This window comes from Syzygium oleosum, unplaced genomic scaffold (genome assembly GCF_021117445.2).
Source record: "Syzygium oleosum isolate NSW1041296 unplaced genomic scaffold, Sole_v2.1 Sole_v2.08, whole genome shotgun sequence".
In the NCBI taxonomy this organism is placed as follows: Eukaryota; Viridiplantae; Streptophyta; class Magnoliopsida; order Myrtales; family Myrtaceae; genus Syzygium; species Syzygium oleosum.
The window spans coordinates 12,370,896-12,386,275 of NW_026607492.1; the positions used below are offsets into that span (position 1 = coordinate 12,370,896).

The 15,380-nt window shown below is 41.7% G+C and overlaps 1 protein-coding gene across 1 annotated transcript; it reads left to right on the top strand.

Annotated features, from left to right (window-relative positions):
* Nucleotides 1-13,887: 13,887 nt before the first annotated feature.
* Nucleotides 13,888-15,048, top strand: LOC130138739 (uncharacterized). The gene is made up of 3 exons (XM_056313713.1): nt 13,888-14,502; nt 14,575-14,709; nt 14,926-15,048. The coding sequence occupies exons 1-3, from the start codon at nt 13,888-13,890 to the stop codon at nt 15,046-15,048; spliced, it is 873 nt and encodes a 290-aa protein (XP_056169688.1).
* The last annotated feature ends 332 nt before the right edge of the window (nt 15,049-15,380 follow it).

A 15,380-nucleotide genomic window follows, 5' to 3' on the forward strand; every position in this document is an offset into this window, starting at 1 on the left:
TGGATCGGTCTATAATGGCCCAAAATATCTTCTCGTCAATCCTTATGGTCGAAGTGTCGATCCACGGCCAAGTTCTTAGGTCCACGTACTTTGATTCCTAGCTAGCCATTCCCTAATGGTTAGTCTTCTCAAGAGTGATCAATTCCAAGTGAGATTTAACTAAAGTGCATCGATGATATAATCATTTCATAAATCCTGAAAATGGGTCGAATTTCAGAATATCACACCCACATAGCATCGCCATTGGAGCTCTTGGAAACTAAAATCGTAGGTTTCTTCCCCAAATCGGATTCCGAAGAACCCTAGAATGATCTTGTCCAAAATTCTCGCAAATTTTCCATAGATTCGATCTCGTCTAGCCATTCTTGTCAAGTGAAGTCGTTCGTCCATGAGTCACCTTGGTTAATCGAGCCTTCCCCAAATTGATCTCCTAAATTTTTGCCCCAGATCTTCCGCTACGCCTTCATCCAATGCTCAGCCGATGACGCCTTCGTCTGACGCTCCCCGAACGCCTTCATCCAGATTGGCCCGACCTCGCTCGATGCTTGATGAACGCCTTCACCTGACACTTACTAGATGCTTCTATTATTAATTGCCCATACCGTCTTCTTTGCCTGAAATCCCACTGGTTCATGTTGTTGTTCTGGTTTTGGTTGGTGCCGGTTTCATTTAAGAACCTTGAAGTTAATCACTTGATTCTTTTTCATTACTATCTAAATTTTTGGCTGACTGCAGAAAACCGATTCATTGCTTTGTCTTGCTCTTCTTTTTTAAGTTTGATAGTCAACAACATTTGGATTTGCTTCAGACCAGGATCTTTTGGTTCATGTGTCTAAACTCTTTCATACTTCGAAAAATATAGGATGCTAGCTGCATTAATACTTGCATATCTAAGCTTAATCTTTTTGTCTGTGCTAACAGGTATTGGTGGGTCATGGGGAAGTACTCTTGCCATCGTGTATAGCCAATCGCACCCTGAGAAGGTTTTTCCTTTCATTCCATGTACTCTGTCAAGATTACACTCCCAGGCACTTTCTTTTTATTGCCCTGATCTTTGATACTTAGGGGGATCTCTATGTTGCTGAAGAAAGAGATTTGATGGGTTTTACGAAGGTGGTGCATCTGCCATACACCCAGACAGTACATTGGGGAAACTTTTTTCATGCCACTATTAATGACTGTACTTATGTGTCCTGCAATTGTGAACTTTCGCTTAAAAGTAGTAGTTACCCTGAACTTCTGCTAGGCAAATGGTAGTTGTTTAAGCAGTAAGCTATGAATGCAGTCTGCCATAATATGATCATGGCAAATTTTTCTTCACTGGAATTTTAGTGAGAAAAAAGTCTTATTTAGTTAGATATGGAGAATTTGCTATATATGTTTGGGATGATCCTGGTCTTAGGATAATGGCACGGTCATTTGGCAGTAAATTAGACTTGTCAATAACATGGAAGCATTAGTGCAATGTAGATATATGTTGAGCTGCCGTTGTTGAGCTACATAGTCTTATCTCATCGTTGGTCTAATTTCTTTACTATTAAACTTGTTTCTTTACTACTGGTCATCCATTAGAAGGGTCATGTCTTCTAGTTGTTGGGTACGTTTCCTTTGTTTACACATTAAAACTTGCTGATCTTTACAAGCTAGGAAAGCTCTGACTGGTGTTGATTCTTGAAGGATAAATAACAGTCCTGCTACAATCATCACAATCGATGCAGACATCATTACAATCAATGATATTGTTTCTAATCAACAACGATACATCCGTTTTGCTATTGTGGCATACAATGTCCTCTACAAACAACAAAGACAAAGGAGAATCGAGGCAGAAGTTATCACGGCTGCCTAAAATATGGGATTGGGGAAAGTTGCGGTTTTTTTTTTTTGGGTTGACGTGGAAATTAGTCAATCGGCAAGAAGTGTGTCAAAAAATTTTCACAGGAGCAATGTTGAAAAAAAACTATTATCGAGCCATAACGAGGATGATGTCAATTCGATAGACGCTCAAGTCAGAGCTGTCAAGGCACAATTGAAACGTGTGAAACAAGATGCAACAAAGCTGAAGAAACAAAATTCGACATTGAAGACAATGTTAGTTGTGTCATGGGTGTTTATAGTAATTCTAGGAAACATGTTATTTGGAAATTTGAATACGAATTATGTAATGAGCTTGCTCTAAGGTTTGTTAGTATCAATTGTGTTATATAAGCTCTTTTAGTAGATGTTTAGGCTCCGTTTGGGAACCACTTTGCCAAGGGACTTTGGGCATCCAAAGTCCCTTGGGCTAAATTTTGGTGTTTGGTAATTGTTTTTTGAAGACCCATTGAGCCAAAGTCGGCCTTCAAAAGGACAAAAGCCCAAGGCACCCTAGAAGGTGCCTTGGGCATTTCAGCATTTTCGGCATGCTACAGTGCCGGTAAGTGACAAAAATTTTCTTCCAAAACTACCCTCGTCTAATTTTTTATTTTCCGGATTTAGCCTCGTTTGCTACTGTTCATCATCTTCTTCGCTTGCACCTCGGCCGGCGTGGCTGTGAGGGGACGGCGACGGCCGGAGGGGTGCCGGTTTGGTCGCGCAACCCAACGACCGTCGCCTGGGCTCGCACGACCGCTGCGAGGGGCCGCACGACCGCCGTAAGGGGCTGCGCGACCCAGATCTGGCGACCCAGGCGAGGGCCGCTTGAGGTCGCGCGACCTAAACGACCTTCGAGGGCCGTCGATGACCCAAATCCAGCGCCGGGCGGCCGTCGTCTGAGGCCGAATGAGCTCAGGCAGCCCTAGCGACCGCCGACGAGGGCCGCCCGGGCTCGAGCGCCCCCCGATGAGGGTCGCGAAACCCAGGCGAGGGCCGTGCGGCCTCAGATCTGGGTCACCGGCGGCCCTCGCCTGGGTTTCGCGACCCTCGTCATTCGAGCCCAGGCGGCCCTCGCCGGCGGTCGCCGGGGCTGCTCGAGCTCGTTCGGCCTCAGACGACGGCCGCCCAGCGCCGGATCTGGGTCGCCAGCGGCCGCCTGCCCTTCGTCGGCTCCGGCGAAGGGTTTTAACTTTTCTTTAATAAAAAATAAAAAAAGAGCTTTGCAAGTATAATTTTTCCAAACGCTATTTTACCCAAAGTTGCTTTGCAATGGACTTTTAAGTTACAACTTACCAAACACAATTTGTATTTTGAAAAACTCCTTCAACTTAAAGTCCTTTACATTTCCCTAAAGACTTTCCCCAAAAGTGTTTCCAAAAGCAGCCTTAGTATTTGTCCACATGGAGTAGGAACATGAATGAAGTGCAAGTTGTACGAATAGCTATCCAAATTGAGTTCAAATTAGTATGTTGTACAACAACATTTTCAGGCAATAAACAAAGACTCATGATGGACATTATGTCACGCTCTGAATCTTACGAGCTCGCAACATCCCACCAATGATCGTTCGAATGTGACGTCTCAGGACTCGTCGTCAATCCAAACAACGTACCAACGAAAGAATGCAAGCGGAAGCAAACTTTGAACACCCCAAACAATTACCAAACAAGGGATAGTAAAGGAAACACAATGATACTCAAAAGAACGAAGCCATTTATATAAACATAGAGTTAATCATAGGAGATACAATATACAAGCCTTACTAAAGGCCACATCTACGGACCATGCACAAGCAAAAAGGATCAGGTGGTCGGTTAGCTTAACTTCTCTACCAAAAGAGGGCGCTCCAAAAAGGCGGGGTGACTAAGCCTATCATCAATCCCCGTGGTACCCCGGAGGTGTCCCTGGGTCCGTCAACGAGTGGATCGAGTCGAAGTTCGAGTCCTCTGGGTCAGTGTCAAGATTGGTGACAACCCCATCCGGAGGATTTATCTCCATGGGATCCCACTCCCCTACACCATCATTAGGGGAAACATCGAATCCTCGGAGCGGACCATGCAACCCATCCCCATCTCGGTAAAACCACGCCAAAAAGGTGTGCGGCCTCCAATACGCAAACCCTTCGTCCACCCACAAAGTCGTGGCATGCCTAATGTAAATCCTATCCTCTCCTACATGGTACTCCATCAACTAATGGTTCATATCCATTGGTACCCCAAAACGTTGTAGAGGACCATTCATAATCGGGGATCTGAAATGGTTAGAATACAACAATGAGATAAATCTCAATTAGTAAACTCCCTAAGCCTCGCTTAGGCTAACATGTATCTCCGGATGATCTTAAACATGCAATTCTAGCATTCAACATGTCATGAACAATCACAGGCGCTCTTACCTCGCCTTGGCACATACATAAGCCCTGCACGTTAGAAATCTTCATAACATGGCAATTGCTCCTCGAGCGCAAACGAGACAACAGTTACATGAGCATGCATAACATAATTAATAACCCAGATATACTCGACATTAAGCTCAAGCATAGCATTCCCCAATGCATATCACACTCATAGTTGTCCAGATTATTAACGACCCTTTAGGCCACACCGAACCCCCGCAGTCTTCCGGTTTAGCCGGGCATCGTTCCGCTACTTCGGGCATGGTAACGTCTGGGATCGAACACCCCCCGGCAAGCCGGGTACCAGATGGCATTCCACAAAGGAGCATCGGTCTGGCCTTTATCGCGACCGGCAACGTCTAGAACCCCCACCTAGACGGCATCCAAACTCCCGCCGGGCATCGTCTAGAACTCCCGTCTAGACGGCACTTGCCATGACCATGCGCACACATCGTTCACTCTATGCCAATTCTTATCTTTGCAATTAGCCAATGCCGAGTGTTTATTAGGGGTGTGCAAAAGAACTGGGACCCGCCCGGATCACCCAGAACCGGTGGTTCCTAAGGGAACCGGTCCGGTTCCCGGTTCCAATTTTTTGGAACCGGTGGGTACCGGTCCGGTTCCCGATTCCCGGTGTGGAACCGCCCACCCAGACCGGACCGATAATATAATAATAATATATTTATTTTTTTAATTTTTAATTAAAAAATTTGACCAAAAATAAATAATAAAGAAAAAAGAAAATAGGAGAGTTGTTTTGTTTGCTTGCTGATTATTGTGAACTTGTGGCAAACTCCCATGTGTGATATATAATATAGGCTACGGATATATTGATGTGAAGCTTGTGAAGTTGTGAACTTTGTGACAAATCTTGTTGTGTTGTGTAATTGAACTTTGTGGGAAATCTTGTTGTCATTGTTTCTGAGGGTTTTAGGCTCATTCAATTTGTTAGCTTAAAGGAGAGCCTCTTGACTCTTGAGGCTTGAGCAGGTTGTGTAGAAGTTTGGAAAGTTGTAGAGGGCAGTTCTGCATCAGACCATTTTAGATGGAAGTGCATGACTTCTGCATCAGACTAGTGAAATCAAATGCCAAAGTAAGGGTGTTTTATGTACACTGAAGATACATCGCATATATGCATTAAGGTAAGTCAAAGTAGTATGTGGTGAACACAACCCACCAACGGGCAAGAATTAAACTAGTCCATTTTTTGATTTGTCCAGGAAAACTTAATGAGATTGGTTCCATGGACCCACCCGGGAACCGGACCGGACCGGCGGTCCGGTTCTTGAGTGGGTCTATGGAACCGACAGGTGGTTCTCAGCTCCAATTTTTTGGAACCGGTCCTTAGCGGGCGGTCCACGGTTTCGGGGTGGGAACTGTCCACCCGGACCATGCTCACCCCTAGTGTTTATGACGTACAATGTTTTACTAAAGAACATGTCATGAATGCATAAATTCTCAAGCACGAATAGCATGGCCTAGCCAACAATGAACCCAATCAAGCATCAATGTTCCAATTCGGTTAATAAGTCCCCATTCAACTATTAATCGTGCCATGAACAAACATCCACAAACCAACTAGAATAGGCCATTAAACTATCAAACAAACCAACCATTAGCTAAACAAACATGATCAACCAAGAACTAAACAAGGTCACCCATTAAACCGAACCATAAAGGCCACTAATCCAAACTCAAAATCAGCTCCTAAGTAGTCCACTAACCAGCCAATAATAACTTTCAATTCAGCCACTAAACAGCCATTAATCACCACTAAACAGCCCTAATTAACCCCTAAACACATTCATTAGTCACCCATTACCCTAACCAAGGATTAAGAAGTCACTTACTAGGAAAACCTAAGCAAAACCAAGCCAATGGAATAGCCAATAGCCACGACAAAGCAGCAGTGGCTCTGGCGACTCAGTGGCGGCCACGGCAGATGGCGGCAACGCACGGCGTGGACGGCGCTGGTGCTAGTCGCTCACGGTGAAGGGCGATGATGGATGGGGACAGTGGCTGGTGGTCAAACGAGAGGGAGAGAGGGACGGTGGCGAGTGAGCTACGGTGGCTCACATCGGCTGAACGGCACGAACGGTGGCGGCAGGTGGCGGCAGGTGGCGGCGACGAACGGTGGCTGAAACGGGGACGGAGAGATGGTGATGATGATCGTGGTTGGTCGAGCAAGAGAGGAAGCAAGGGTGGTGGTGAGCGGCAAGGCCGCAGGATGAACGGCAGCGAACGGCTACCGGATGACGGTAACGAGCTGTCGGACGACTTAGACGCAGCGGCTGGTCGGTAAGGGCGATCGGCAATGGAGGAGGTGGTAGTGAGCTCGACCGAGTGAGAGGGAGAGTGAGGGAGAGAGAGTGAGACTTGATCCAGTGAAGAGAGACAAGTGTGTATATGTGTGTGTGTGTGAGAGAGAAAGAGATGTCTACTAAACCCACTCAAAACCCCATCAACCACCCCACTAGCAATCCAATGGCCTAGAATGATTCTTGAAGAACAAGCCAAGATCTAAGGGTCCAAGATCACTCGATCTAGGGGCAAAGTTGTCCAAGATTTTCAGCCAAGAGGGGGAGTCCAACATGCCTAATTTGCCGTTCAATACTTTAAAGGAATCCCAAAACATCTCATGGGTAAAATGGTCTTTTCCAACTTCCGGTTCGAGTCGCACTTTTTCGATATTTTCCGAGCAAACCGACAATAAACGAGCTTAACAAGGCGACATCCAAATGATTAGCCTTGATACCTTTGGAAGTTTGATACTCAAATTCGGATTTTAATCCATTCCCAAAATCAATCAATCGCAACTTTAGTGCATCTCAAACTAATGAGTAGCTTTTAGGAGTTACGCGTATCAACCCGTGGTTGATTCAATTATCAAACCACATTTTAAGTTTACTCAAACCATGGCGACCTCGGTTGTCATTTAATTGCGAGGGTCAGTCACTAGTTCTGAAGGACGTGATCGTTCGGAATAGGTTTAGGGTTATTCGCAATTCATGCAATGGTCAAACGGAATCACCCGCGATCCAATTGTATATCATCGGCGAATCGTTCCATAACCATCCTTGGATCGGTCTATAATGACCAAAAACATTTTTGCGACAATTCTTATGGTCGAAGTGTCAATCCCTGGTCGAGTTATTAGGTCTACGTACTTAATTCCTAACTAGCCTTTCTCTAACGGTTAATTTTATCAAGAGTGATCAGTTCTGAGTGAGATTTAACTGAAAGTGCATCGATAAGATAATCATTTTATAGGCCCCGAATAGGGTCGAAATTCATAATGTCACACATTAGCACCAAGCCAAGTAATACTCTTTCCCGTTAACAAACAAATATCTCTACATTCACCAGTCTAGTAGATAGACAGATGTAACTAAAATAATGAGCAGAACTTAAAGGAAAAAGACCTCGAGTAAATAAAGCAGAACTTGCATTAAAAGAGCACGTCAATCAGCTTTCCAAAGAAAGCCTCAAATGTTCCAATGTTCCTCCCAAAATTTTCTCCGGACAATAGCCAAATTTGAGTGGACTCTTGCCACATATTGTTCTTCCTATACAAACTTTCATCCAAGAGAGATAAAAAAAATATATCCACAGCCCTATTTCACTGATCCCATCATTGATAAAAAGAACAAATGGATCAACACCACTTAACTAAACATATTATCGCAAAAAAATGCACCAACGACATGTCAACACTAAACCCACCCACACATCTTGTCACTTCTGCCACTTCAATGAACTTCTAGTACTTATACTCTTAACCTGAGCACGAGGATTCATACTGGCAGGGCCACCACCACTGCCACTTGCACCTTTGCTTGAATGTCTTCAAACCTGCAAAGAGTATATTCATTTATAGTCTTATTGACGAAGCAAGCATGACATAATGGAAAAGGAAGTACTAATCGAATTTTTTTTGCCTTGAAAATCGTGTTTACGAAGATGTAGACCAAGTGTTCTTAATTGGACATGTCTAACTGCCGTGTCCCGTCTTCAATCAAGTTCGACATGTCATCTTCATTCATATTCTCGACATTCTAATTCCACTTACCACCTCACCTTCCTCCTTTGATCTTTTGTTTATGTCTATCGGGTTTCACCCTTTAGAAGTAGCTCATGTGACTCCCTATTAAGTCTTTTTCCAAAATTTCTCTCATTGAATTGGCATCATCATGTTCTCATATGCAGCTAAAAACTTGGCCTTCTTATAACACTCATCAACATAGTCATATGCATCCTCTTGCTTGTGATTTATAGCAAAAATGGCATGAGGACAAGGATGCCAGTAAGCTGCCATCTTCTGCAAGACCAGTCTCTCTTAAACACATCTACCACATACTTCTCACCTTTATCCATTATCTCATATCTAGAGTCAACATTCCATACCACTAGGCAATATGTTGCACCATAGCTATTTTCTTTTAATTTTCTTACAATTCTTGGACCACTATCCCTTCTCCACTTAGCACATGCATCACTCCGTATATGCATTCTTGTCATTATCATTATCCGCATTCCCTCCAACAAACTATAAATGGACTTACACCTAGTATGTATAATTTTTCCATTGAATGCCTCGCATAAGTTGTTGTCAACAATATCACATTTAACATCAATGCCGAAGAATACCCTTGACCAGTGCTTTGGCTCTATTTGCTCCAAGTCATGATATGTAGCAAGACTAATTTTCTTCAATGATGGAGAGTGTTCGTTATACTCCATCATAGTATTGCTCTTAGCACACTTCTAAAATAGTATTTGCATCTATATCCCCATGTACTTCTTGCCTCAATTGGCATAAATGTGTCTAGCACACATCCTATGCTCAACTGGAGACAGCAACTCAGTTACAGCTCCTATAAGGCCTTAGAAAAGATAATTGCAATGTAAAGCATATGTTACAGTTGTGACTATCTAAGAGGCATAACAAATAAAAATTAAATAATGAACTTACTTTTTGTTTGTCACTAACTACGACCCAACCTCATCCATATGGGGGCAAAATGCTAAGATCATACATCAAAGTTCTCAAGAACCATGTCCAGGTGTCGCTACTCTCAACTCTAACAACCGCCCATGCAATTGGGAACATCTGATCGTTTGCATCCCTTCCAACAGCACATGAGATCTGATCTTGACAAATTCTCTTCAAGAAACATTCATCTAGCCCCACAACTTTTCTATATCCACTAAGGAACCCTTTTTTACATGCAGCAAAACAAATGTACGTTCTCTCAAACAATGCCTTAGATTACATATCAGGCTTTTCAACCTTCAATATAATAGTACTCATAGGATTTCTCTCCCTAAGCTCCTCTGCATAATCCTATAGCTTTGCATAATCCCAGCATTTTTTATAGTTTCCCATCAACACTTTATAATCAAACAACTTAGCTTTCGTACATTGAGTTTTATTGACATCTAAGCCCAACTATTCCTTGATTGGCTCTTTGAAAGCAATAATTTTATTAGTTGACATTGCTCTTATTGTAGGAAGATAGTGATTTGCCAACCAAGAACTTGTCACCCTCCTATTTTTTAAGCTAATGCTACAGCTGTGCTCTAAATGGTAGGTCTTCACATGAAATGATCCACTACGACCATCAATAGATCCAAAAATCTTCCGAGGACAAGTTTCATTAACACATTTGGCTCTAACAGACTTCTTATCATTCTTTATAAATTTTACTTCTCTATGCTCAGCCACTAAGTACTTTTTCAAAGCATCTTTAAATTGCCTACTACTATCAAATGCCATTACCAGAGTAAACATAGGCACAACACAATTCGGATCATGTCTTGAAAACTTACTTCTCTTCTATGGAAATCGTCATCTTCTACCTCTACATCAGACGCCAAACTCTCATCTGCATCTGTTTCATAGTATTATATCTCGTAACTAGCTTCAGCATCAGCTACACTATTCATATCCAATGGTTAGGATGGTACCATGCTACAGATGGTTCCCCTATACTCAAATTCCTTGTGGGCCCTCTCGCGGAACTCCGTCATGTTCTTTCTTGCTTCTAGAAGCTCCTCATTATCAAGATCATCATCACCAGTTGAGAATCTTACATTGCTGAGAAAATCCGTATCGTCATCGTCATCATCATTCATAAAATCATCCTCTGTGCCAATATAATCACCTTCATCAACCAAGTCATTAGGATCTAAACCACCCTTGTGCTAAATGACTATCTCATTAGATAAACCAAAATCATCACGAACACCCTCATCGACCCCTTGACCAACACCCTCACTCTGACCAGCATCCTCACCCACACCCACATCGGCACCATGACATCGCCCTCACTCTGACCAGCACCCACACCCACACCATCACCCTCATCTGCCGCATCGCCTGCCAAATTTTCTCTATATATCTCAATTAACCCATAATGCAAATAACTGAAAACTAGATCGACAACACTGCTCTCATTCCATATATATCTCAACCCATCTTCTAGAAACTTTCCAGGAAATTTTAAAAAAAGCTTTTCAAATTTACTATTTACACCATTCTCAATGTCTCTAATAAAGCTTTCATAAGTGCTTGAACTGATATCAACTTTTACTAAATCAATCTTCCCTCTAACATATTCAAGCATTGGGTGATGGTAAAAGTTTCTACCATGGACAAGGCAAACCCATGCTGACTTATCGCTCATCTCGACCCTACAAAAAAAAGGAGTTAATACCACAAAAAAATCCAAACTGATACATCTGCAACAATTTTACCCCAAACTGGTACACCTATAATAAATTTACCCTCCGTCAAATTCTCCCGTTAAATTTGCTGAAGTGGATCATGCTCGGTGATGTAGCAAGCCACGTGCACGACATTCGGTGACGTAGGAAGCCACGTGGAGAGCCACATGGAAATAACTTAGTTTTTTTCAAAATAATAATAACTTAATTGTTGTTTCTTCAATTAGCTCATGTTCTCTCTTCATTATAACACACACAAAAAACCCTAGCGATAGATCAGTTCATCTTCTCCGACATTCCCTTCGACAAACCCCCTTCTTCCCATCGCCACTTCCACCTTGCTTGGTCGCGATCTTGGGTTTATGTCACAGGTTTCATCTTGTCGAGGTAGGAAAATGATAGACCTCCATTCCACGTCATGTTCGAGGCACTATGCTTCCGAGGGGACCTCCTCTCTTTCTTTTTCGTTGGATCCTTAGCCATAACCTTCTAATCACATATCTTGTTGCTTTGCTCATTTTCGGTTTGTGTCAAACTTGGTCTTATTGCTTGTCCGCGAATCTCTTTGTACGCTTACGTATTCCTCTTGCTATGTAGGTCAATTGGTTCATGTCTTCGTGTCCTCATTAGCGTTACGCGGTCTTTCCAACCTTAGAATCGTACGTGTGTCAAAACTTTTAACATGAAACTTTCAGGTGAATTGTATGATTGACTCATACACCACATGCTCAATGAAATGTCATAACCAAATTCACTTAAGTTTGTCACTGATTTTAGGCATCTTTTGAGTGTGATTCCACATGTCTTATGAGGGTTCACTTTTTTGGCTTGTATGTAGAACTCGAAAAATACCAAGCATCTTGTTTGCCGAACTCGACCTTCTCATCTCGTACGTCGAACTTGATCATCCCATCTTTGCTAGTTATTTTTGAAAGGTTATTACAAAATAATTGGTTTGTTTGTTGTTCTCTTGCATATGTCTAATGATTTTACAATTGCACTTAACCTAGGTAGAGTTATGGAGTTTGGAACATCATGAAGTACACAGGCCACCATATAGAATATCTCCATGGTTGCAAGTCAATGATAGTGAACTATAACACAATTATTAAGGCTGTTATTGGTCTAGGATATACAGTCGAAAAGTTAAGGTACCCAATTCCTGGGAATTTGTTGAGAAGTGGTCTTGTGCAGATTTTTGGTGATGATCAAGTGCTAGAATTGGTGGGTCTAGGATCGACTTTTGGTGTTATTGAAGTATATATTGAAGGAGCTCCTCTTGGTGATGTTAATGGTTCTTTTATCAGTGGCGATAATATTGAGAGTGATGATAGCAATAGGGATAGTGAACCGGAGCAAGATCCTGGTACATTATCTTTAAGTGATGATGACTTCATTCTCGGTGGTGGTAATGAGGATTTCTTTCTTGCAAGGCAAATAAGAAGAGATGATGATGATGATGCAGCAGCAGCTGCTGCTACTATTTCTGATATAGTTCTCGTTGACATTCCTGAAAATGACAATGAGGATGAAAATGATGGAGACACTGATCTAGAAGAAGAGGATGAGAATTTGAGCCCTCCTAACTTGATGGAGATGAAAAAGTCTATGACCAAGGAAGACCGAAAACCATTAGATATGACCCCAAATGGGATCATAAAGAAATACAGTTTAAAGTAGGAATGAGATTTGCCTCACATGCTCAATTCAAGAAAGCTGTGCAACTTTATGCAATCATGAATGGATTTGACATTGAATGGAAGAAGAGTGAAGCAAAAAAAATGGATGGTAGATGTATGAATGGTTGTGAATGGAGAGTTTTTGCTAGTTGGATGCAGAAGGAGAAGACTTTCATCATAAAAACGGTTGGAAATGAACATACTTGCCCTAGGAGCATGAGAAATAAGAATGCAACATATGTATGGCTTGTGGAGCAGCTCTTGCCTAAAATTAGAGCTAACTTGAAGTAACAACACAAATGCAAGCGAATGCAATGGAGATGTAGGTATTGACACTGAATAAGAGGATTTGTTTCAGAGCGATTAATAGAGCTATTGAGATCATTAGAGGTCCATTTGTTGAGCAATACAAGTTGCTGCACTCTTATAAGGCTGAGTTGATTCGATGTAGTCCGAATAGCACATTTGACTTGGAAGTTGGACGATATAATACATTCAAGAGATTCTATGTGGGCTTCAAAGAACTAAAAGAGGGTTTTCTAGCAAGCTATAGGTGAGTAATTGGATTAGATGGATGCTTTACGAAAACTTTAATTAGAGGGATGTTGCTTTGTGCTACTGGTAGAGATGAAAACAAACAAATGTTTTCAATTGCATGGGCTGTGGTTGAAGCTGAAATTGAAGAATCTTGGACTTGGTTCCTCGAGCTACTAGTGAAAGACTTGAATGTGGGACAAGGTCTTGGCTGGATCTTCATGAGTGACCAACAGAAGGTAAGGTTGTGCACAAGCTTTACTAATAGAAGTATTTTGTTGTTTATAGACCAACTTATTTGCATGTTAAATAACGTGTTGCAGGGTCTTCTCAAAGTAGTTTCTAAACTCTCTCCGCGAGCAGAGCATAAGAATTGCGCTTGGCATATTTATGCCAACTGGAAAAAACTATACAAGGGAGAAACATTTAGGAATTGCTTTTGGAGAGCTGCATATTCGACATATGAGGCTGATTTCAACATAGCGATAAAAGAAATGAAGGAAGAGTCTATTCATGCATATGAAGACTTCATCAGACAAGGTCCAGAACAATTTTGTAGGGCATTTATCAAGTGTGGACAAAATTGCAATGCCATCGAGAACAATTTGAGCGAGATGTTCAACGCATATATATGCAAAGAAAGGGAATGTCCCATTATTGATATGTTAGAGGGCATAAGAAAATTACTTATGGTAAAAAATGTATGAGAAAAGCCAATTAATGGTTGGTTCAAGAGATGAGATTTGTCCAAGAATCAGATTGAAGATTGAGGAGGAAAAAATGAAGTCTAGGTTTTGCATTCCAAGGCCATCTACGGCTTCCAAATTCGAAGTTGAAGTAAATGATGACACATTTATGGTTGATCTGAATGAGAAGACATGTACTTGCAGACAGTGGGATATATCGGGGATACCATGTGACCATACTATGTCATGCATCAACTTCATGAAGTGGAACTTAAATGATTATGTGGCTGATTGTTTCAAGAAAGCTATGTACGAGCGTCGCTACCAATTTGCATTACCTACCTTAAATGGAAAGAAGATGTGGCCAGAGACTAGTGAAGAGCCTTTATTGCCTCCGCCATTCAGAAAGCTTTCGGGAAGGCCCAAGAAAGATAGGACGAGACCCAATGGTGAGAAGAAAAAGGATGAGAAAAGAAAAGGAATAAGGAAGCCGAGGGTCACTAACACTGATCCTACTAAAATATCTAAATCTGGTATTACCATGAAATGCTCCAATTGTCATGGTATTGGACACAACAAGACAACATGCCCCCAACCTCCGGCACCACCTTCAGAGATCAATCTAACGGTAATGGAATTCAAACACAAATATGATACATTTTCCCTTAAAATACCTTTCTTATATATGTCTATTATACAGGGCAAAAGAGGTAGGCCAAGGAAGCATCCAAAGCAACCAACCATTGAAGGAGGGGCATCTAACAAACAAAGTAAAAGTACCACAACTGGATCTATAAGAGCACAATCAAATATTGTCATATTTGAGAAGAGGAGGGTTAGTTGTCCACCAGTACAATTCATATGGTTTTTGATAATGCCAAAGAAAAATGTCAATATGGTTTGTCTTCTTATAGGTTCTAAAAGGATATGGATTTTATGTCTATGAAGCCATCGGAAACTCATATTTGAGGGTGAACATTTTATTTTGTTAAGGATTTTTTAATCTACTGTGATTAGCATAATAACATTCTGTTTTTTCCCTCATTTTTAGATGCCTGGTAGTAACATAGTACAAGAAATTTGTCAAGGTGGTGCAAATCATACAGTGGATCTTTCAAGCCAAGTTTCTGGACCCTCTCAAACTCAACAATCTCAAAGTGAAGCAAGGCAATAAACCTGTAGGGAGAATTGGATGTTTGGTGTAAAGCTTGTTCCGTAAAGCTTGTTCAAGTCTAGTATATATTCACTTTTTTTGGATGGTTGTGATATAGAACATGCTTTTGGACCTCTGTTGACTGGTGTGGATTGTGCCTTTTTTGGCTAGTTGGCTGGTTGGATGTCTGGTGTAAAGGCTATTTTGTAAAGCTTGTTCAAGTCTGGTGTAAAGGGTATTTTGTAAAGCTAGTTGAAGTCTAGTGTAAAGGCTATTTCGTAAAGCTTGTCCAAGTCTGGTAAAGGCTAATTTGTAAAGCTTGTTCAAGTATATATTGATCCGTGGTTTTAGTT